The following is a 24733-nucleotide window of genomic DNA, read 5'->3' on the forward strand; positions in this document are numbered from 1 at the left end:
TAAGAGGAGGGAAGGCATTGTTTTGATGCTAAGATTTCTACTCTGCACTACTGCTGAGGGAATGAGCTGCCACATCTGCTGTGCCCTGACAAGATCTGGACAGGATATGTCCAGAAGACTGTGTGGGAATAGAATACAGGCAGATGATGGAATTGTTTGAGTTCTAGGCTATCTTTGCTGTCACATTTAATGGTGTATATTCAGCACCATCACAGGCAATAGTGAGGCAGAACACAAGTATGTGAAGCAGTCCTTTTTCCCCCCCCCTTTTCAGAAATGAATTTCTTGGTTGTTTTTTTTTTTTTAATTAGACTGGTGCAGAAATACTTATTTTCTTGATAAGGGTATAGCAACAGTACTAAGAACATGGCAATTTAAGCATCTTTCAGTTTAGCACTGCTTACCCAAACCTGAATAAAAGAAGGAATTCAAAATGAAAGCAAGATTATTCCTGGTAGATGTTTTTGCAGCAACCTTACGAAGTGAGCAGTATCAGTGTAGCTGATTGAATTTCTCTTTACCTATAAAGTTACTGATGTTTTGGATCTGGATTGCAGTTTTAATTTAATTTTTTTTCCCAGCGACTTTATATTGGCATTCAGATTGATTCTAGCTATCAATTTCAGACAGATTAATTTATGAATGATTTTTTAAAATATAAAAATAGTTCATAATTCTTTTAACTCCTTGGAACTGGTAAACCAGAGTAGCCCTTCTGCAGCAGCCTCCCATTGGACTGCAACTGGAGCTGTGGATTTCTGTTCCTCCAGAATTTGTGCCACTTCAGCTGTGAGTTTTATAATACCTAATGTGTTCAGCAATCTGTTTGTGACTGAGACTCAGAGAGGTCCTGTGTATTCTTTGACCTCAGTGTCTTCATCTATAGAGCAAGGAGAAGAGTGCTTAGTTACTGCTGGGAATATATAAGTACCTCTAAAGGTTACAAGTTCTCTCAAAGTGCCTTGTATTTCTGCTGATTTCACGTTAAGTAGAAAACTGTGTATATGTGTAGTGGGGGCAGTGGGGGGAGTTCAATCATCAGATGTCAAGTTGGTTTTTTTTTTTTTTTGTAATGATTTGTGCAGTTGTTAATCGGCAGCTGACTCCTCAGAGGGAACTTCAGGGAGATCATGTATTTAGAAACAATCTGGCTTCTAGTATTTTTCTCTCCACTGTAGCTTTCTTCCTTTGTTCTTTTGTTCTCTATTATGAAGGACATTTGCATGAAAACAAGATTTTTGTTTCTTAAGAGTTCAACTGCTCCTGCTGCTTATTCCCCACCTGGCCATAATCCTCCATTTGTGACATCTCAATTGGTGGCTGTGCAAATGATTATGATGTCAAAGACAGGATTATGACTTCAGGTGAGAAACAAACAGCAGGAACTGGTGAACTCAGGAGAAATATACATCTGGATTTTTCTCTAACCATTTTTTAGCTAAAAGCACAAGGAAAATGCATACAATAGATTATGTATGCATATATAAAATAACTGATGTATAAGCAAATTGTATCATACCAGTGGGTAAAATGACAAATCTATTTTTTAAATTACTTCAACTGTTCTTATTCTCCAGTTTCATCTACAGAAAATTACATAGTATCCAATGGAATAGTATCCAAAGGCAGTGTGATTAGGACATTTATTTGACTTTGCAGGTTGGAACTCTTGTGAGAAATTGTAACATGAAGTTCTTAATTCAGTAATAATAAGGTTTGATGACAAATGTAGCATCAGACCCAAACTGTGTAGTATTAATGAGTAAATGGGGGTCCCTGGCGACAGTGTGGTTTTAGACCCAGATCAAGTTGATACAGTGGGGGGTTCTTTAGTTTGAGTCCTTATGCGTGTTTTTTTCCCTCCTATTTAATATTGTGTTTCTGAGGAGCCCCACTGCCCTCAAAAGCTCTAGAGGATTTTTGCACAGTATCTCCTTTTGAAAGTTCTTGTCTGCATTTTGAAATCCTATGACAGTAAATGGCATGTATGGCTCTGCGATCATTTGCCACTGTGCATCGGAGGGATATATTTGCTATAAAAGCTTTGCAGGTATAAGAATTACAGTGCAAGGAGGGTGTTTGTGTGTGCATGTGTTACAATACCAGTTAATGTAACTAACACTTGAGATTATCGCTCCACTATGTTAGTGGTGGATTCTGAAGAAGTTGCTCCACAGAAATCTTCCCTAGGGAATTAGCTCGTATGCTTCTGCTGTTGAAGTTATTACAGCCAGATCTGCCTGCCACTTCTGCTAGCTAATGCTAAGGTCATCATGTTGACAAATTTTAGTTAGGAAAAGTTTTCCCTTCTGCATTATTTCAAGAATGCTTACTTATAGGTGCATTCTGTTTTTCTTCTGAGGTATTTGGCACTTTTTTTCATGTAGTTTGTGAAATGAAATGGAAGAAACTATGTTATCCTATCTCATAGGCACTTACTGTCCTATATCAGGGTGACTGGGTGAAAATAGAAGGGAAGAGAGGAGTTAATAATCACAGAAATAAAGACATGGAAAATCATCAAATTCATAGTTTTGGTATTTGAAGTACTCCCAGCTTCAGAGAAAGCATAGGGAGTGTTTTTCTTGGGTTTTTTTTTTTTTTTTTTTTTTTTCCCCCAAACAGAATTGAAGTAGTTATCTTCAGGAAGCCAGTAATTAAAATTCGAAAGTTTGTAATATTTTTATTACAGGCAATTCTAGTGGTGAGATTAACATTAGATAATCTTATCATGAAATAACCAGGCACCCTGTGATGATCTGACACATGAGAGGCTGCACAGAGCTTCTGGTCCCCCAAGGGCTGTGATTGTTTTATGGTTTTATCTTACGATAACTGTGCTTTGGTTTTGCCCTTTTCTGAGAGTTTCATATGGCACACATCCCCTCCCACCCCCCTGTAAATTTGTAATTTAATACTACTCTAGGAAATGGCAAATCAGCATGAAACTATTAATCTTATCTCGTATCATGAGACAGACACTGATCCAAGAGATCTGATTACTTTGCTTCTGGTCATTATCCAGACTGAAAGCTGGGCTTGAGCATTTGTATCAACAACAGTTCTGCCATCAGAAAGCAAGAGATTTCAAAAACAAGGGGAAATGCTATAATCAATCCAGTTTAACATTTCATGCCAAAAATACGGTGTGGGACCAAACTCCTTTTACTCATCACTTAGCTATCTGCTGTGGTATTAAAGCCTTCATTTCTGCCCTGTGTCTACAGCTTCTTTTCCTGGACATGTAAAGCATAATAAAGGACTTGAATGTCAGGCATGAAGATTTTAAATAATCTGTAGTGATGAGTTTAGTCACAATTGCCACAGGTTTATCGTGCTTCAGAAGAATTTCTGAGATGGAGTTTGCAGTCAGACTCTTTGCTGCCAAGTTGCTTTTTGGTCTTTTTGAGAAGGACGGAAACTGGCTTGTGTTCAGTCCTGCAGAACTGGACTAGATTGAGCTGCTCTGGAAATAGCCAGCTGCATCCCCTCCCCTCCAATGAATATACTATGAACAAGGAATTCAGTTTTAATTTGTATTACAGTGCAGCTAATTAAAGAAAACTCATTTTAAATACCTGACTGAACCAATGTGATTTAGGTTTCTACGTTTCTCTTTTCCCTTCTTTTTTTTTTCCCCCCTCCCACTCAGTTCTTCTGAATACTTGTGAGTTCATGTCTTTTCCCCCATCAAATTTGTGACACTTCAAAAGATGTACTTATTTAATATGTAACTATGAGGGATGCTCAATCTCTTTTTTCACTTCTCCAGTATGATAGCACTTTCTGCTCTACAACAATATTTGGAAATTTTTTTTTGGGTTTTTTTTTTTACTATTTACAAATCCCAAGGGACTTTACAGATATGAAAACATGCAGTGAGAATTTCTTCTCTGTTCAACTGGTTCAAACTCTGTTCCTAGAGGGAGTGAATTTTACTGTTGACCTAATTCTGCTCCCGTTGAAGTTGGCACTGAGTGGTTTTAGAGATTTTCAGCCTCAAAGCGTTACTATTCTTTGTTGAATCCAGAGTTTAAGAAGCAGAGCTGAAGTGCAGCTCTTTCAGATGGAATAAGAAAGGCTTAAGCCTGGTAATCAGAATACATTTATTAACTAACTCTGTCCAAAGAAGTGGCCTGGGAACCCAGATAGAGAGTTCAACTTGGCATTAGAATTTTGTCAAAATTTCAAAAATTTATACCTTTTGGCATTGTGGCCTGTCTCTGCTTTCTGCATCATGGGCTGTTTCAGTTTTCAGCATTTGTTCAGACTTACTGTAGAGACTGAGTTCACAAAGTGAGGAAGGATGAATCAGACAAAAAGTAAAATATAAAAACAAAAACTTCTATGGTTTACCTTGGGAAAAAAATTTCCCATCACAAATTGGTTCCCTTCTTGAGAATAATTAAGGTCAAATTTTGGTTGTCTTGTATGTGCTGTATTAATTGCTATCGTGTGGGGAAGAGTTTTTTTCCTTTTTTTGGATTCATGTCTGTTAGGATTCTGGTTGGAAATGGCACAAATGAGGTATGAGGTGCCTGCTCATCACAATAGAGGTCTTAAATTGGCACAACACAACAAAGTAATGGTTCTCTATTGAAAGGAAGGCCCACATCTGCAACTTGAAAAGACTTAATGTGGGGGTTCACAGCTGGGAACTGTCCTTCCATGTGCCCGTCCTGCAGCTTGTAAGCAGGGCATAATGTTTTTTCTAACAATTAATGTGAGACTCTGATCACATACTTAATTACTTTACATTTTTTTGTGTGCCTATGACCAAGGCCCAACTTTGTGCAAGGATGTCCTTTCCTTTGGCTCTTGCAATTGCTGAGATTTCGAGAGCTCTATGAAACTGAAGTCGCTTTAATAAACGTGCGGGTGCTTTTAACTTGGTCTGTCTGTCCAGACTGCAGTGCCACAGAGTAAAAGCGATTGCCTCACAAAGTCACTGCTGCCCTGGAGTAGTGAAGGGCCTTTCAATTTATTCTTGGTCATGCCTTTTTAGCTTAATGTTCTTCTTCACACGAGCTGGTAGTGATGGATGCCCATTCAGACAACCTAATGGCCTATGGTTACTATAGAAGAGCCTTTATATCAATATTCTGCAGCTGAGACCCATCAGGTTGGACTGTCAAACTGCTCTACAACACATCTAGCACCATTTTATGCAAATAATAGCTGTGACAATATTGCTGTACTTTATGGTCTTAAGCAGGATTGTAAAAGATGCATTTCCATAGGTCAAGAGGAAGTTGATCTTTGTAGCTTGATATATCAGAGGTCATTTCCCTCTGTCAACGGTTGCCACCTCCAACAGTACTAAACCCACTTCAGAATGCCCTCAGCTCTTAAGGAGCCTTAGCCACACATGGAATAACTGCTGGGACATCCACTGTGGCGTTTCAAGTGTGGTGGGAATGCTGTGGAGTCAGCATCTTTGTGGTGAGCTTCAAAAGGCCATGCCTGTTCCTATTCCTTGATTCAACTTTGTGTGCAGCCTTTCATTAGTTAATTTATATACCTGTTTGGCATACTGCAAGCCTGCTAAAGAGAAAACATTTAATCTCTCACTGAAATCACAGCTGTATGCCAAGAGAACTTTGAATTTTTATGTTCAGCAAAGCTGAGCCTTTTCTAGACTCCCATGACATCATTTGCCTCTGTTGCTCAGAGGGCTCAGGGACTCATGTCCAATGCAGAGACTGTCAGAGTAGGTAACAGATTATGAGGTATCATGGTTAGATGTAACTTCTTCAGGACTGGTTGTATTGTGCGCAAAACTTCCAGCTACATATGTTCTTAGAAAAGTGCAGAATACTCTTATGTAACTGTAAATTAAGACGTTGACTTCTTGCTAAGGCAAGAGAAACTAACAAGAGCAAGAATATGTACTATGGAAAGACTGAAACAGGAAGTGGAAGCATATATATGCAATATATATGCCCTTAATGGAGCTGTGCCACCATTCAGGTACAACTTAGTGTTCTAACCACTTTGGTGGCAACTCTAATGCTCTATTTCTACTTGTTCATCTATCTCTGTTGCATTGTTGCAGTGTGTTGGGAGCATGCATGCTTGTTCAGTGTTACTCTAATATAGGAAATAGTCTGTGCTCCTATTTCTTTGGCTTCCAGCAGGTTAGTTTGTAGTTTCTTCACTCCCTTATTTCAGTAAATCAGTCACCTTGGCATAATAGCAAGTTTTGGCATGACAGTGAGTTTCTGGATGTCAGCTGCTCTGGACTTGCTGTTTCCTGTCTATTTTTTTTACACATTGAGAGAGACACAAGACTCCTTTTGCCTTTACTAAGGGTTACCATGGGGTAAAAAACCCACACAGGCTGGGACCTCAAAGCTCACAACCTTGTGTTGCTGATGAGACTGTGAGCAGTTAGTACAACTGCTACCTTATAAAAGGTATCTCCACTTTTTTGAAATGTGGAGAGGTCAGGTACTTTGATTCTTTTAGCAGACGCTCTTGATTTTCTGCTATCAAGACTATTTACCACATAATTCTCTTGCACCAGCATTTGGCCATTTAATGTAAAGCTCTGTACCAGCCAGCTCCTGCTGCGTAAGTCTTGTTCTAGTCTTTGTTCCAAAGAACAGCATCATTACAAAATAAGAGAATCCTTCTAAAAAGCCTTTATTTCTTGTGTGAAACTTCTTCTTTGACATGATGAAGTGAGTCAGTCTTTAATGGGGTTGCATTGAAATGTCTGCAACTCTTGTTGTCATTCCTTGGCATGATCGTTACTTGAGGGGCAGATTAGAGGTCAATCAGCCAGAGCCACGAGGGCGCCCACGGCTAGCCTCAGGATACTCCCTACAAATGTAAGATCAAAAGGGCAGGCATATGAAAATTACTGTTTACTTTTTATGAATTATTTCCCAGAGATGGGATCATTAGCAGAATCTAAATGCAGTCTAGCTCTTAGTGCAAGGACACTCCTGACAGAATGCACTCGCTTAGGCACACCTTTCCACTCTTAAAATCAAATTATTTTCTGCTTTTGCATGTGTAGGATTTCTTTATTATTTAAATAACTCTGTCTGTTTTGTTTTGTTGTTTTTTTTTTCTTCTTTTCCCCAAAATACTGTCCCTACTTCAGAACATGCTTTTAATTCCTAGATGTCATCTCTTCCTTTCTTTGTGTAGCAAAAGTATTTCAAAGGCTTTATCCATACCCCAGGGGAGCTGCAGGAGACACCTGAAGGAAGTAAAACTTTCTGTAATTTTCAGAGTGAACAGTGGTTGTTACTTACAATTCATCAGTGGGAACCAGAATTATCCCTACTGCAAATACAGGGGAAAGGTGATATTGGCTGTCATGGTGAAGTGCATGTTGGCAAATGCTGATTCAATGTCTACTTCTGCAGTAATCTTCACACATCAAACTCCGCACCTTCTTCTCCAAATCAGTATCTGGCTTCTGTGTGATCACGGTAATCAGGGCTATTTAGAAGGGTCACAGTATATTTGCCCTTTTGTCTTCTGTCTGGAGGTATGAAAACATGACTTTGGAGTAAATGTTGATTGAATTCTAAAGGGACTGGCAATAGCTGGGAACATGTGTAGCCTGTGATATGCTAAACTTGCAATTCCAAGTGGAAAACTGTTTGCTTTTTAAAATAACTTTGAAAAAGTTACCTTGAAAAACCAAATACATGGTGGATATTACTCTTTAATAGAAACCAATATGAACTTTCCTCTTATCGTCCAACATGTTACTACCCTTAATGTGAAATAATCAAATGCTGCCCAGTGTAGCAATGCAGCTAAATCTGGCTGCCAACCAAAATAAAATCCCTTATAGCTATTTTTGTATGTTTTTAAAATGTGTGCTGGGAGATTAGGCGGTTGTCTTTTTTCTCCCCTCTCTGCTATTTTTCTTAAAAAGTTTTAAAAGTTTAAAAAACCATGGAGAACTCTGTTGCAGCACCCTCCTATGATAAGGTCAGGGAGCAGAAAATCCAGTACTGTGTTCTTTATCTAAATCCTTATTCTTGCTAATCTGGCTAGACATTTTGGATACGTGTGTTTTTACTTATTTGGCATGATGTTTTCTCAACATCGTTTTTTTGGCATTTATCTTGACAGCAGTAGCTAGAGAACTTCTTGCTAGTGTTTAAATGGATAAGCTGAGCATCTCCCTTTCTATCTTTTCCTTTTGGTGTTGGATAGATCTCAGGAAACTTTTTAATCCTTGCAAAGCAGTGGACAAAGGAAATGTATGTGCAGATGAGTGAGGTTGCTGGGATCTCCAAGACTGGGGTCTGCAAGTGGAGGTGCAGGTCTGTGGTTTAGCAGCCTGCAGAAACCTGAGCCACAGGAACTATAAAAATAAGTCTATTGGTGCTAGGCAGAGTTTAGGCTTGTACTGAGCATACCCAATCTCTGAGTTTTCTACCGTATGGCTTGGACTTCTCAAGGTGGATCAGCAGTGGATAGGGGGTCGTGCTCACAGGCTCATGAGATTTGGAACCAGGACATGGCATGCTTGCCATACATTTCCTGCAGACTTTGCACTGAAGCAGAGCAAAATACATTGTAGTGCAGTTCATCTCATTATCTTTGTTGTTGATATCTTCCTGCTCTTCTTGTAGTCATTGTGGAAAATGATGGGTTTAAGGTATCTTTTATTGCATCTGTGCTTCAGAGGCTGTTACATTCACCTTTTTTTATGATGTGGTGCAACATTAAACATCTTTGAAGGTTTATGTCTTGAAGCCAGTACCCAAATCCTTATGGTTTCTGTATCACTGATGTCTCCAGTGCTGTTGGGACAGAAGAATGGTGGAAGTCTTTTTGCCCCCCAAATGGTGAGGAATAAGAGATGCACCTGTCAACTGATCACTGTTAAATTACCATTTCCCTCTGTGTAGCCTTATCTTTATAGGCAGGTGTGTCTGTGCTGGGAGAGGGGCTAATTTTGGCTCTACTGTAGGAGAGCCTGAAGGTAATGAGTTGTGCGTAGTAAATCTTGCTTACTCCATAATTTCCACTACATTTCAAATTAAGGGCCTAAATTAGGGTTAGTGTCAGAGTTGCTCTTTTGCTATGTCCTAATTTTGTTTTAAAAGCACATAGCTAAGGACTTTAATATGTTTTAGATTCAGGGCTTGTAAGTTATACTAAAATCCCTAAGGGAGGCAAAATAACTTATTAAAACCTTGCAAATGTTTTTGACTGCTGCATTCTATTATTTTCTATTCCGGTGGTAGCATACAGCCTCTGCTGCTGATGGGTGGAGGAACGCAAACCTCCAGGGCCCATTAGACTTAACTTGTTTACTGCATTGATATCTATATGTTAAATGACAAGAGAGTTCAGGTTATTGAATAATTTAAAATTCAGCTCTAATTGGTGTCATATGACCTGGAAAAGGCCATGGATGACGCCAGGAGCATGCTGTGAAATTCTTATAAATAATTCATAAATTAGATCATTCATTTGCCTGGATGTCTTGTTAAATGCAGAAGTTTGTAAGTAATAACTGATGATATAACACCTGTAAGTATTTAGTTCATATGCTGGAAGGTAATCTACCTTGATGATCTTCTAGCACAACCTGCCAGAGTACAAGAGTTAATTGCACTAGGGAGAATGCACTACATTTATTTGGGATGGGCTTTGGCAAGGCGTACGGTGCAGATGTTGCATTACACATTCTCCATCAGCTAGACAACTATTCTGTATATGCCCATGTTAAAAATGCAGCTCATCACTCTTTTGCCCTTATTTCACATGAACTCCAAATGCACTGGGAAATGGTAGTGACCTGCTCTGCTCACAGATAGTATAGTTTTTGAAATATTTATCTAGGTCTTGAACTACTGATTCTTCAGTAAAATAAAGGGCAGAAGGAAAAAATTGAAGTCAGAAGATTGGGATTTTTTTAAAAATTATTTTTATAATGTTGGCAGCACATTGAATCTTAATAGTTGGACCTAGTGCTGTCAAGATTAGTGTAGTGGCATTTTTCTGTAGTGCAAACAGGAATGATACAGTTTTGGTTAGAAAAGCAAACATGTTTGCTTGAGTTTAGTGGCACTGCCTCATGTGGGTACTGTGTGGGCTTAATGGACATTTTGCTCACAGTGACTTCCAAGACTCGGCACGCAGACACCTCTCTTTAGTTTTCTTGGAGCACTGTATTATTAACTGCCTAATCAGGCAGCATAAAACCAGTGTGCTGATCTGAAATGGGAGCCTTTGTTAGAGATTATCTACTGTGTTTGGGTAGCTGGAGAAGAAGGGTGGCATGTTTATGAATGCAAAATATACACTTAGAGCTAAGCGCCAGCAAATGCTCACATGCTACTTTTGAATGCAGGTTTTCTGTGCACCTGGCATGCCAGCTCAAACCCTCTTAACAAAGAGGAGAAAAAATACTGAAGGCAGCACAAACATTGGAGGTGTTCCTCTGCTGTCAGCTAGCAGCTATAGATTTACTTTTTGTGATGTGATATTACTTTTTTTTAGCTATGCCTATTCAGTATGTTGACTTCAGTAGATTTTTACAGGAAAAATACAGGTTGGTGACTGTCATTCATGGTATCTTTCATTTGAGACCACTTGTTTTATTCAGTGGAATATGGCAATCATAGCTATACATAATTTCTACAGAAAATAGTGCTTTGTTTCTTGCTTGAAAAATGGTCGTCTTACCTCAGGAGTTATCTACTGTATTTATCTTAGGTAGTGACAGAGACAGTTGCTGTACTATTACATGGCACTTTGTAATAACTGATACTGGGTTATTTATGGTACAGATTTTAACAAACGATTATATGAGTTAAAGAAAAAAATTTATAGACTTCAGTAGATCCTACTAGTACACTTTAAAATCTTTATGCTTTTCATTCTCCCTGATAAATCCTTACAGAATCTTGGAAAGTGCAGGTCCTTAATCACTAGTAACATACTTCAAACAGTCCTATAATTTGATGTAATTGTTCTTACAAACAGCATTTCTGTTGCCCCAATGTCTCAGTTATTTATAATACATCCTCCTCATTTTGCTGACAAAAGCAAGAGCTTATATTGTCAATAGACCTGAAACCTAAAGCCAAGCTTTATTCAGATGAGACCCATATATCAACCATTCAGAGTGGTGACTGAGTCCCAGATTTAGGTTGTATACCTTAGTGAGAGTGCCAGCTGGGTCACTGATGGAATCACAGAACTGTTAGGCTGGAAGCCACCTCTCAGTCCAGCCATTAACCCAGCACTGCCAAGTCCATCACTAACTAATCACCTCATCTACATGTCTCCTAAATACCTCCAGGGCTGATGACCTTACCACTGCCCTGGACAGCCTGTGCTAGGGCTTGACCATCCTTCTAGTAAAGAAATTTCTCCTAATAGTTTTTGCTGACCGTGTCCAAAGAACAGCAACACTAGTGACGAATCTTACGTCTGTGCCCTTGGTGCTCTTGAAGGTGTTTCTACGTATGGTAGTGTCTGTGTCATCTTTAAAAATATTTCATACTCTGTATTTATACTCTGGTTGCTCCTTCTGTTCATTTTTCTTGGTCTCCTTCAGGGTCCCCACTTAGATCAGCACAACAGACTAGCTCTGAATCAACACGTTCCTTCCACTCTTTCTACCCCCCAAAAGAAACTCCTGATCTGAAAAACCAGGCCTCAAGATGCAACTGAGAATTATTTTATTTCATTGTCCTTTTTTGCCTGTATTCAGACATATTTCAGCTAAAAACTACAAACCTGGGTGTTGTGAACTAAACTCCTAACGCTGTTAGCATCTCTGTCAATTTTGCTCTGCACCCTTAACAGCATTGTGTTTTGTTGGAACCCCAGCTTTTGTCCCTCAGAGTGCGGGAACTTCTCAAGGTAATGATTTTGGGCTGTTTCTTAAACATGTTTAAAATCTACCAGGACCTTGCCTGTGCTGATACTGTTAGGATATGCTCAGTTACTAGTTCATCCCTTGCAGTACAAAGCCCTTTGTGCTGGAGTCAGTCTGTAACTGTGCTCCCTCTGCCAGCGCTTTGAATTACAACTGCAAAGCACACAAGTTGCATTTAAGAACAATTTGCAGAGATCATAATGCTGCGTGCATAAAAGTGGTGCACTGTTTGTCTGTTCATACGAAGTTTTAAGGACTGGATGTTTGTTTAAGCTCTGTGCTGAATCCCTGAGCAAAAATTACTGGGGTTGCAGTAAAGACTTTGTAGACCTTCACACGTCTCCATCCTTAAATCCTTCTGAAGATTATTAAGACCATTTTTAGTACCTCTTTGTTTCAGAAGAGTTTCACATCTAATCTAGTCTTATTAACTCCTTACCTTACAAGGAGCAGTCTGAGTTTGTTTAAGCCTCAGTTAAAGGAACTTGTATCTTTAAATATGGCACAGCAAGCCTGGAAGAGCTCCATGGAGGAGAAAGCACAGCTGTTCCATCATGGTCTGTCATGGTTTCCATGTGTCCCATAGGCAGTATCTTTCTTAAACTCTTCTTGTAAAATTACCTGATTCCTTATGCTTGTGTGTCTTTAGACTCACAGTAGTAGGTGGGTCTTTGGAATATTTCTTTCCTCTACTTTTCCATTTTACCTGGCCTGCATCTTTCAGATCTGTCATGCCATGCATGGGTCTCTTCTGACTCCATATCTGTGTAAATGTCAGTCCATTTTCCCTGCACTGTCTACCATCCACCTGTATTTTCAATTAAGACTTCAGCGGAAAGCCCACAAATTTCTGAAAAAATTGTTGACTAGTTTCTGACTCCCAATAGTTAATTTTTCTTTGGAGTTAGACTCTGCAAAGTACTGGGTAGCCATCAAAGACATGTTGGAACTCAGTCTTCTCCCTAACATGACCTCCTCCTTCTAAAGGAATAAGAAAATCCCACTCACATTCAATGACATTAATGAGAATTTTCCCCCCTGCAAACATATTGTAACTGTGAAATAACATTAAAGTTTCTCTGCCTTGTTATGAAGTCTTTAAATGTCAATGCCATTTCTGAGACCATCAGGGCAGACTTAATGGCAGCCAAGGTCAACAAATGCTAACTGGTACCTCTCTTTTAGGGCCTTCAGGGACTCTTAATAGAGTCTCAGCCATGAAGTTAATTTGCAATGTGGACCTTTATTCTTAAACCTGATGATTATTTTGTAGCACCTTCATTCATGTGCTTAGATTTCTTAACATTCTCTTGTCTCTTCGGTTAGCAAAACTGCTAAAATGAAGATGTTCTCAGACATTTCATCTTTTAGTCTCCTTTTTTTAATGTGTGTTCTTTTTTACTACTATTTATGGGCTGCAGAAAGACAGATGTTTGCTTTGTGTGACCACCCTACACTGCCAGCCCTAATAGGATGCTCTTAAGAATGTCTTCAAGTCTGAGACCTTCTGCTGTCCATGGGGACTGGGAAACCCTCCACCTTGAAAGTCTCTTCCTGTAGGTGCCCTAAATGCTCTATAACCAGAAGTAGGTGATGTGGGGAATGAGAGACTGTGTCATCCTTTTTTTGTATTCTCTAATTCATATTAACAGGGCTCTGTAGCCTTTATTTGTCTAGAAAATATTGCCGACAAGGATGGCATGCTACAAATAATAAATAACAAAACTCCGTCTTTTTGGCAGCACATTGCATTTCTGCTCAGTTGCCCTGCCAGCCCCTGTGACTTAAAAATATTTTAGTGTCCTGCACTTTTCACCCAGTCCAAGCACCAGACTTTCCTCAGACATTTAGCACTGACATTAATGCAAATGCCTCCAACTCACTGGGCCCTTTGGGGCAAAACGTGACATCCTTGGCTTTCAATCACATGGCAGAGAAGATATATTTGTATGCACAAAACTGGAAATAATAAAATATCAGTATTCAGGTGCTAATCCACATTAATTTACATTCTGTGAAGTCTACAAGAAACTTGTAATTGGTTGTCTTGAAGGGCAGCTGAGTATATTTGGTATTTTGTTTATTTATTAAGAAAGAATCTAAATTATACATATAAATGCTGCATAGATTTGTACTATATCTCTCTTCTAATCATTGCTGGATACTTGTTTGCATTCCTAAATTCAAGTATTTTGGGTCTGGCTGACTGTCTCACACTCTATGTGCACAATACCTACCTATTGTAAGCATTCCCAGAGGGCAAATAATTCTTTTTTTTTTTTTTTTCATCAGTGGATTCCAGATTTCTCTTCTAAACCACTTACACTGCAGTGGTTTTGCTATCTTTAAAAAATCTGGCTCTGTAATTAAAAGGCCCCATATCTTTGTGGAAGGTCCCAAAGGCTGGAGGAGCTTAAATTCAGTTTGTTATTGAAATTAATGCACAGCAAAAGAAATGTATGTGCCTGATATATTGCTGTGATGTGCATAAAAGCTCAAATACTTAACTGCATAGATGAGCCTTAGTGCAAAGATACTCCAGGATGTAACTAGGATTGTGATGTCTATTACATAATATCCATGACTATAACAAAACCACTAGAATTTTCTTGTACTGGGTTGACAAATGTGAATTACAGTTGCTTGCTTTCTTCAGAGTTTTATCAGACTATAATCACTTGCCCAGCTTAATTGAAAAATCACTTACGTTTATAGCTGTATTTAAACATGTTTTGTATTTAAATGACAGCTTTTGATGTACAACCATTTTTTACAGAAAGTAGTTGGTTTTTATCTGTGTTTCTGTAAAGATATTTCAAAAACTCTCATCAAATTTCCAGCGGTTAGTAATATACCATTCAGTGCAAGGTGAAATGTTTTACATCAAATCTCCTGCTGTGTAATAGCCAATCAAAGAGTATTTATAGTGGCTGAATGGATTTTTTGGCTCGGTATTCAAAATTAAACATTTTCAAACCTTAACATTTAAGGTTTTTCGCTACTCTTCAAGTTGATTTTATGTAACCCTAGATGCTCACAACTACTTGATACTCTGAAGTGACTCATTTTATGCTGAGGATCCTGCAGACAGCAGTTCTACATTTATTACACTTGTGTAGATGGAATGAAATGTAGATTTGATAGCAGATTTGTGTCTGTGTTTTGGTAAACATTTTGTCAGGTTTGACTGTATGTCCATCAACATGGACCAGCAGCTCTGTTTCAGAGAGAAGTCATTTGCCAAAGGTAAATGGTAAAAAAAGATTAATTTTAGTGATTTACAGGAAATTGTTTCTCCTACTGCAGGTATCCAGTAAGAAGAGCTTGTGCCAACAGCCCTCTTTGGGGCTGGACAGCTCCTACTTGAGTGTTGGAGGACCCTGGACTCTTCACCAGAGCAGTAGAGCACCGAAGGCTGGAAGCCCAGCCCGTGTTGTGCTGTCTCAGCCTTGCAGGAATAACCATGATTACAGGACTGAAATGCATTACAACCATCAGGAGTGTCTGAAGGAGTATCCAGTGGAAAACGACTTGCACAGAAAGTGCAACAACGTGATTTCCCCAGCCAAGCAGAGGAGCCCTCACCATGCGAAGCAGGCTCAGGAGAGGGACCAGAGAGCAAGTGAATTTCAGAGCACTTGCCCTCAGCAAGTGAGTCATGGCTGTGCCTGGAGGCATGTGGGGAGCTCAGGGAGTGTGGAAGCGAGCTGCTATGTCAGCCAGGTACTTAGAAAACAGTCTGGGACAGTTCACAAAACCTGTGATCATTCCAGGCTGAATCACAGCATGGACTCAGGGCCTAAGGAATCAGAGCTGGCCAAAAGGTTGTATGAAGAAAGAAGGCAGAAGCTGCTTCTTCAAAAAATGGAGCTGGAAATTGAAAAGGAACGACTCCAACATTTATTGACTAAGCAAGAAGCAAAACTGCTCCTAAAACAACAGCAACTACACCAATCCCATCTGGATTATAACAGGTGAATTGAGACTTACAGTTTAAAAAAAATTCTAAGATTTCTAATGAGTATACTGGCAATAGTTGATTTAAGTGGGAGAATAGAACAAGGCAACAATAGAATAAAACAAGACAGGCAAGGCTTATAGCACAATTTCTAAGAGTGATTCAGAGGAGAAGAGACTTTAGTATGTTAGTGTATACTGTTGGGAAGCAGCATGACAGCTGTGGAAAGCAGCAGAGGAAAACAGTATGTGGTAGAAAAAAAGGCAGAAGAAAAACGCTGCTAAAAGACTAGGTTGGAAAAGAGGAGCAGTAGAAGAAAATGAGAGGTTGATCTTAGTGGAGACACTTGAGAGGAATACAGACATTTGGCATGAGGGCAGTGTCACCGTGGATGACATAGATATGGCATTTTCCCTTCTTTCCTTGGAAAGGTCAGTTTCCCTAGGTCCAGTATTTCCAGGTATTCCAGTATTTCTAGGACTGGGAGGAGTGTGTTTTACAGAAGAGATGGAGATCATTACATCTGTACACACGCATATATGTGTGTGTATGTATATATTTTTATATCTGGAATATATGTTTTTCCCCCATATATTTATGGAAGAGGAAGGGAGCTCAGTGTAGCAAAGACATTTTCTTTCCAGTGATGTTAGTGAAAAGGGAGAATGCCAAGACTGAGGCACAATATGTCTTAAAACTTGAAGGGAGATGTATCAGCCATAGAAATGTGAGCTGTGTCTCGAAAGGACTGTGAGCTTGTTGCAGAAGGTAACATTTTTCTCACAATGTAAATAGAGTCTTTAAAAAAGAGGGAGTAACTGCTTTTTTGGTATGATGTTATTAAAGTGAGTAGAACAGTGAATGGAAACAGGTTAAATTAGCCATTGTAGCTCAGCTGAGTACTAGCATTTCAGCATTAGAAAGGAAAAACAATAGGGAAAAAATCTGCAGTCTTTTGGAACAGGCATTAGGAATTTTTCACAGGGATGGGTGTTTCTACACTATTTTAATATGGCAGCTGCTGACAGCACCCCATGAGAGTGTGCATTAGATGACCCACCTCCTACATCTGTACCATGGTTATACCGTATCACCTTCCCTTCCTCATTTCAGGCCCCCAGTTACTTTTCAAACTGTAAAAGCCAGTACTGTAATCTAGATGGTCTTTTTTTTTTTTTTTGTCTTCTTGGATTGTTGTTTACATTGAAAGTAATGTGTTTATGTGGCTTTAAAAGTACCTCTCTTAGAGGAAATCACGAATGTGTGTGTTGAAAATGACTGAGGTCGCTAACAAAGGATTATGACTTCAGGTGAGAATTAAGTAGGAACAGATGGATTCTTAATCATCAAATGCCTTAATTCTATGCATGCATTCCTCTAATGAAAAACAAGTAGATATGAAGGATGTACACACTGAGTTTTTTTAGTGGATTTTTTTTCTAATGGAAATTTTTCATGTTTGGAGATGTAAGTTCAGAAAAAAATATGCACCTTAAATATCTGTAACGATGTGGTTGTTAGTACCATTATATCTATTATAGCTACCTTTTTTTTTTCTGAAAAAAACCCTTTATGGTTTACAGAATTCTATGGAAAAAAGTCGTATATGATCAATGTGAGGACTTTGTGTTTTTGTGATCTCAGATTGCATGTGAAGCCAGATTTGCCATATTCTCTCTAAGAAAACAACTAGAATATAACATGCTTTTTCTTGAAAGTATTTCAGTATTTTTAGAATTAAACGTTTGATATTTAGAGGTAAATCTCTTAGGCATCACAGTTCTGTTTCAGTTCTGGATATATAATTCACTTTTGCACTTGGTAACAGGGTAATTTTGTATACGGCTAACAATAAAAATTTGTTTAGGTAAGCTCAAATACCCTTTGCTTCATTGTCAGGAGGTTCTAACTGAGTTAGAACATCATAACAGTACAGAAAAACAATACAAGAAGAATACTTTTCCAGATAAGTGTTTATTTTTGTCTGTCCTTCTGCCTGGGTAGAGTGCTGGTTGAGATCCATTGTCATTGAATGACAAATAAGAGGTTTGACCACTTGCAGTTATTGGCAATTAACTTTTCTAATCTTTTAGCTAAAGTGTGAATTGATTCTTTTTTCTACCACACTGCATCATAACTGCTTTTAATTTTCCACATTTCTGTATTTAGTCTCATGTAACCATAGTTAGTACTCTTGGTTTGCAGTTGCTCTTTATGTGAAATAGTTGCTCTGCTATCAAAAATAGTTGCGTATGTGCAGTGCACTGGTTCCTCCTGGTTCAAGCCTCAGTGGAGGAGACCAGTAACAGCAAAGCTTGGAAATAGTAATTTTAGTCAAATAAAATATAAATACGTCTGTCTACTTTTCTGTCTTTGTTGGAGAGAAAGGAGAAGGTGGGTGATCTGTTAAAAATAGAGCATAGTTTGTGGGCCCATAGTTTCAGGACACACAACCATCTTAGACAAATTTCTGTTCTATGTGGCTTACACATGACACCTTTGAGCTCTAGTGCTGTAATCTGTAAATGAAGTTTTCTGTTTCTCTAACAAAAAGATTGCAGATTTTTCCCTATTGTTTTCAGTTTCTAATGCTGAAATGCTAGCACTCAACTGAGTTACACTGGCTAAGGTTGTCCCAGTAGTAGCCCTTAGAAGCAAAGGCACTGTGCCTGAACCTTCCCATACAAAAGTATATACAAAAGTATATTTGAAAGTGTGAAGACAATTGTGAGAGCTCTGCATTTCATGTGTGTCAATGGCTTATTTGTGGACACATAGGTTACCTTTTGTGACAGGTGGCAGGTTCCTGGTGTGGTTTGACCAGCTGTAGAACCAAGTAGCTAACTAACTCATCTTTTCCAGGATTAGAGGCCATGTAGCTGGCTCAGAAGATGTGCCCATTGCTGAAGCACCCAGAGAACTTGCTCTGATGATGAACGGCAGCAGCATGGGGCTAAGGTAATTTCTCTCTTCACTTCTGAGTGCTTCATAGGGTCAGTATATCTTCTTGACAGTGTGCTGTTGCCTGCCAAGTGTATTTGTTCATGTGTTTGTTTCAGATTAAGAGCTTTTTTCTGCAGGAAGGGTAAAATTCATTGACTGCTGTGTTTTATGAGTCAACTCAGTAGTTATGCTGACCTGTTATTATTCAAAGATTAGGGGCTGACTTCCTGAAGAGGCTTCAGGTTTTGTGCACCACCTCTTAGCCTGGTGCAAAATGGAATTTTTACAAAATCTTGGTTTTAGATCTTTGTTCTAGGTGCTGCTTGTTACTTTTAAAATTAGGATCAGAGCATCTCTTTGGTCTTTATTCAGACCTGATGTTAATAATACATTATCCTTTAACTCTCAGATAGATCTTCCATGGTTGGTGACATTTATTGTTTTTAAAATTCCTCTGCATTGCACCTCTCCTTCAGTGTGATCAGAGCAAGCCACCACTGAAATAACTGGAAGCAGAATTAAGACAATATTTAGCTCTCTATCGCCATCCTGCTTGCTATTTAAAACTTCAATCAGTACACTATTGTACTTTCCTTCTGTCCTACCCTGTCACATTCAAGTTAACACTGAAAGAAGATTCAGGCTTATTAGGAAAGCAACAAATAAAAGCTGGTAAGGTTTTCTCCTTTTCTCAGAAAGTAACCACTTCTTCTCCTATGCTGTAACTATAGGCGTTCTTTTGTCCAAAGAATGGTGGACAAGATGAGCAGCCGTGCTTTGAATGACTCCTCCTTTAGCGACAAGAGAATACCTCAAAATGATAAACTTCTCTGTTCTGAGAATCCTGGGTGAACTGATAATTAATTTATAAACTACAGGTCCAATAACTTCTTTTTTTTATTATTTTTTAACTTTGTTGTACTAGTTTTATTTTTCTTTTTGAGATCCCTTTTACCTGAAAAGGGATAAGCCTTTTTTTTCTCCAGAACAGCAGGAGCTGTTAGTTTCTTTGGAATACTTCACTGCTTAACCAGGTGTTTGGCTGCTGTGAGTTACTGGCATATCTTTGTTGCATTCGGATGATTTTTGCTTTCATTTTCACACAAACCGAAGTGATCAAAGTATTATCACTGTAACAAAAAAGATGGAGAGTCATGACATGTTTAAGATGCAACAGCATTAAGCCCTGTGGAGGAAAAATGTAACCTAGAACATCTGTAGGGCTTCTTGGCAACAGTTTACCAAAAACCTGCAAATATCTACATATCCTAACAGGGAAAATTAGGAAAACTTGTGCTGTTTACAAAATGAGAATCCCAGATTTCAAAAGGTTCCCCACCCTCTCTTCATTCCCCTGGTTTAATTTACTGTAATTTTTCAAAGTTATTGTGTGTTTGAGCAGTCTCAAGGTGCCATGCCAGCTGGTTACAAAGTTTGGCAACAAAACACCTGGAAGTTTTTCTTCTTATATGCCATCTTCAGTTTCTCAAAGGTTACCAGATGAATGGTCCCTAAATAATTTAGGCTAATGTAAGGCTTAAAGAGGCTGTGGAAGACAAGTCCATTTGTCTCTTTTATGCATTTGAATAGGTAAGTGATGTTTTCTTCAGTGCAGAGAGACAGAGTGTGTAAGTGTGTGGCTGTGCCTTAGAAAAGAGGAAGAACTGGTAGATATACATCCTTTTTTAAACTGTCTCTTTGGGTGCTTTTTTTCCCTGCCTTTTTATTTTTCAGGGTTTTCTGGTTTTGTTTTTTTGTTTTGTTTTGTTTTGTTTTTTTTCCATGATATGAGACTTTTTGGGTTTTTTTTGGTTTTTTTGGTGGTGTTTGCTTTTAATTGATCTATCAAACAGTTCTTGTTACAGCAAATGCCAACAGAGCACTAATGGAAAATCAGCCTCTGACTTCCAGTTCATACATGAGAGCTCCTCTAGCAAATCTCACAGCAAAGAACTTGAAAAAAGCAAAACTTGCTTCAAAAATGTCCTTGTATTTTAAAGGAAATGGTGAAATACCTTTAAAATATGAAACTTGCTGAAATGAGAAGTAAAATTAATAATATAATCAAGAACTGAAAAAACATTGTTTTTTTTATATAATTAACAGCTCATTTTGAGTTAATTATCTACAATTACAAAAATCTAATTGCAATTTATCCTCTACTGTAGGAAGAATTGTAGACAAGGGAATGCGCATCACTGCCAGGCATAAATGCTATAGGATGGGTACAAATAATAGAGGAACCCTTAATGAAAAAAAAAAAAGCAAATAGGAGCATGCAGCTGTGCCAGACTATTGAAAGGTAATTGTAGTCAGAAATGAGGTATGTAGTTTAAAAGGCATCTTGTCATCTCCTGTAGGGATTAATTTTTTCCCTCTTTGAAGAAAGCAAAAAAGATTCCACAAGCAAATACAGTGCAGAGTTTAATTTTTGATACAGATTTTCCTAGTCTGTTAGTGAAAGTGAAAACTTTGATCTCAAGGGCTATTTCAAACCATAGCCAGATTTTCAAAGCTTGCTTGTTTCGTTTTCTCTTCTACTTGTGCTGTTAAGGCCTTTTGTAGTCATTGTCAACAAGCATTGTCCATCTCAGCCTATTTGGATACCTGTTCTGGTATGAATTTACAGTGTTGGATTTGTCCTGTCCCTCATGTTGAGATGAAATGTGCCTGTCCTTTTTCCTACTTGCAGCTGGGCCAGAATTTAGGACCTGAACCACCTTCAGATGCAGGATCTCCATTTCTCTAAGGTACAGCAGTCAAAGCAGGTTTTATTGAGGATAGTTTTCAGCAGCTTGGAGTTCTCCTAAGTGAGCCCACAGATAATTTGCAGCTATGGAGATGGTAGCTTGTGCAATTAATGGCAAGTTGTCTGTATAATTTCTTTTCAAGTCTGCCCCAGCGTGCAAGATGCTTTAAAATATTCAAAATAAAAACATAACCTGATGCATTTGTTTAGCATAAAACAGCCTTTTACAAAGTGCTTTCCATCTCCCAGATGCAGATGCTTGGTACATGCTCAAGTACCCACTCCATGCGTATTCAGTAGGATCAATACACCCAGCACCTGCTTTTGTGTGTGCTCCTGACATCTGCATCTGGGAGAGGAATTTTAAAACTCTTCCTTCCTTCGTTTAATCTTAACTTTGATCTGAATGGCATGGAAATAAGATGTGTTTAACGGCACCAACTTGAGGAGACACAGTTTTTCACTTTGCAAGCACCCCTCCCCAGAGCGCTGCTGTGTGCCTAAGTCTTAACATTCAAGATTCTCTGAGATGCTCTGCTTTTCCGAGTCTTAAGTTTCCTATAAAGCTCTGCCAGTGTGGCTTTTTACTGCCTTCTCTCTAACAGGCATCCTTGCCTTGGATTTCACACAATTCTGCCACTGAGCCTCTACACAGACCCGTGCAAAGCATTCTAAATAGGAATTGTTGGATACAGCAGCTATCAGATGTGTTTACAGTTATCTGCAGGCACTCGTTCAGTGTATGCTACCTGGTGAAAGGATTCTTTCCTGGTGTATTAAAGATTTGCAGGTGGAATTTGCCACCTTTAATTTCATTGAAGGCTCTTTATTTTTGTGTGCCTCATTCTACATCACCCATGAGTATTTTTGCCAGTTTGTATTTTTAGTTACTCAAAAATATCAAACACAGGCTTCAGCGGTACTTCCCCTGTACTTGGATGCTCATTGCTATGGTGATCATTCCAGGAGGGAGTGCTGTCAGGGGTCTTTTAAAAGATTTTTATGTTTATGGTGTAACTATTTTTATTATCTAGTGAGAGAAGGTGACAATTATCTGTTGCTCCTTGTTTAATGCTTTGTTACGAACTCTCTTTTCTGAGGCTTGTTAGACATGCAGGCATCTTTCTCTGGTGATGTGCAAACACACTTGTGTGCTTTTGTCCAAATATTCAATGCAATTAAATAGACCTGCAGAGGAACGCAGACTCGCAGCTCCCCCTGCTGTCCCAGGCATATCCAGATTTGTTCACTCAACTCCCCTGTCCAAATAATTTAAATGTAAAATAAAAATCCCATCACAGCAATCACACAGCTCTGCTGCTACTGGCCTGACTTTTGCTGGCCCCATTACTCTTGTTTTTGCGGAGAAGATAATTGAAAAACAATGGTAGCACCCATTTGGTTTCCTATGAGGAGTTCTCTTTTTGGTTCTTCATTCCAGCAAGTCACCTCCCAGATCCTGAGGTGTGTCCAGGTCCTGAGCCTCTGAAGGAGAAACTCTCACCAGGGCTGCAATTGGCTCATTGTCCAAGACTCTCAGGTTTCAGGTTATCTCTCAGTTGTCCTTGGTCTCTTGAGGTGTATCTGTGTAGGACTTGGCCAACTTTTAGGAATGTACTCAATAGAGTTTGTTGGAATTTTTTTTTCTATTTGCTGTTTTGGCAGACTGGCACATTAAATAGGGATGAAATCAACTGTGCTTGCAAATGGCCCATAAAATCTGTGTATCTGGAAGCTGCTTACCCACCTGTTAGTGCTCCTTTTAACAACCAAGTTACTTTCTTGTTCCGGATAATTTTACATTGAAGCTTGGATCATTTTTAGATAGGATATTTGTGGAGCAAATGCTTGTTTGGTCGGTAAAAAAAAAACAGTGCTTGCAGATCTGCCAATAGTGCACACGCTGAATTAGGTGCAGATATGAGCTTTTCTTTCTCTTGTGGTGGTGTCTAGCTATATATAGGCACAGCATCCTTCCAACAGATGGCTGCTGGAGTCTGCTGTGACGTATGGGAGAGTACAGTCAGAGTTAGACACACATTTTTGCTTCATTAATGCCACGTGCAGACTCTGAAGGTAGTAGGTTTTTTGTAGAGGGTGAAGGTTTTTGTTCTCATGTCGTTACTAAAAGCATAAAGGGGAGTGTGTGACAATTTTTTACATATACCTATGCATGCATTTAATATTGGGGTTTTTTTGTTAGGGTAGGCAGTGATCCTTATCGGACTGGAGAGAGTGGAGTTCATTACTGCTGACCTGGTTCCTTCACTAATCTAATTTTCAGGTTTACTTTCAACTGCAACAGTGATTTCAAGCTGCCTATCTAACATTTACCTGAATTATGCTGATTCTGTTCTCATGATCATGTCTGCTGCACACAGCAGTATTACATCATTCCCATTGCAGTCCAAAGTAACCTTGAGCAGGAAGCCTACTGAGTGACTGTAGGTATAAGATGTAAGCAGGAAATGCCATAAGTGGTTTCCATAGGCAGATACACTCAGCCTGCAGATGAGGTCTCCGAAAAGCACAGACGCTCAGGTGTTAAAAACACTGCTAAGCTTGAGAGGGCAATTGGTGAAAACAGGCTTTTTAAAACACAAGTGCTTTGGTATTTTCACAAAACTTCCATTTCCTGCTGGTGTTCTGCATGGGTTTGGTTCTGGTAATATCCCACATCAAAACTGAAAATGCTTGGAGATTTTTTTCTTTGAGTTGAAATATGTGAAATGCATGTGTCTCCTGAAGGAGTTTGTTCCTTGCCAGCACTTGCAGACAGTGAGAGACATTTTTGCAAGTCATTTGCAGATGCCTCCTTTATGGGAAAATGTAGACACTGTTAGTTTACTTCCTGAATTGAATTTTGAAAACCTGAATTCTACTTTTATAAATTGGAGTGGATTACTTCTTCTACCATTTTGTTACTTTTCATTTTTATGTGTAATCTTGGATGAAGAGAATATTTTGTTTAATCTAGACATTCATATGTCCCAGAAATTGATCAGTTGGAAAAGTTAAGAAAAACCTTATAAAACAAAATGTTCTGGAAGGTAGTTTTAACTCAGGAAATTTTAAACCCGCCCGCACAACTTTCGTGCCATTTAAAGCTTATATCAGAACTGATGGGGCAGGACTAAGAACAAAAGCCACTGGTATTACAAAGTTAAGCAAGAAATCCTCTGTACCCTGCTGTTCTGCCCGCAATCACAGC

At 38.8% G+C, this 24733-nt stretch overlaps 1 protein-coding gene across 2 annotated transcripts in view; it reads left to right on the forward strand.

Moving 5' to 3' along the window:
* Positions 1-24733, forward strand: part of KIAA1328 (KIAA1328 ortholog) — a 170957-nt gene that overhangs the window by 98169 nt on the left and 48055 nt on the right. For both annotated transcript variants that reach the window (XM_056514001.1, XM_056514002.1), the window contains 2 exons: positions 15179-15846; positions 18693-18788. In XM_056514001.1, coding sequence (XP_056369976.1) covers positions 15179-15846; positions 18693-18788 — 764 coding nt within the window. The remainder of the gene's footprint in view (positions 1-15178; positions 15847-18692; positions 18789-24733) is intronic.

Source organism: Oenanthe melanoleuca, chromosome Z (genome assembly GCF_029582105.1).
Source record: "Oenanthe melanoleuca isolate GR-GAL-2019-014 chromosome Z, OMel1.0, whole genome shotgun sequence".
NCBI classification, from domain to species: Eukaryota; Metazoa; Chordata; class Aves; order Passeriformes; family Muscicapidae; genus Oenanthe; species Oenanthe melanoleuca.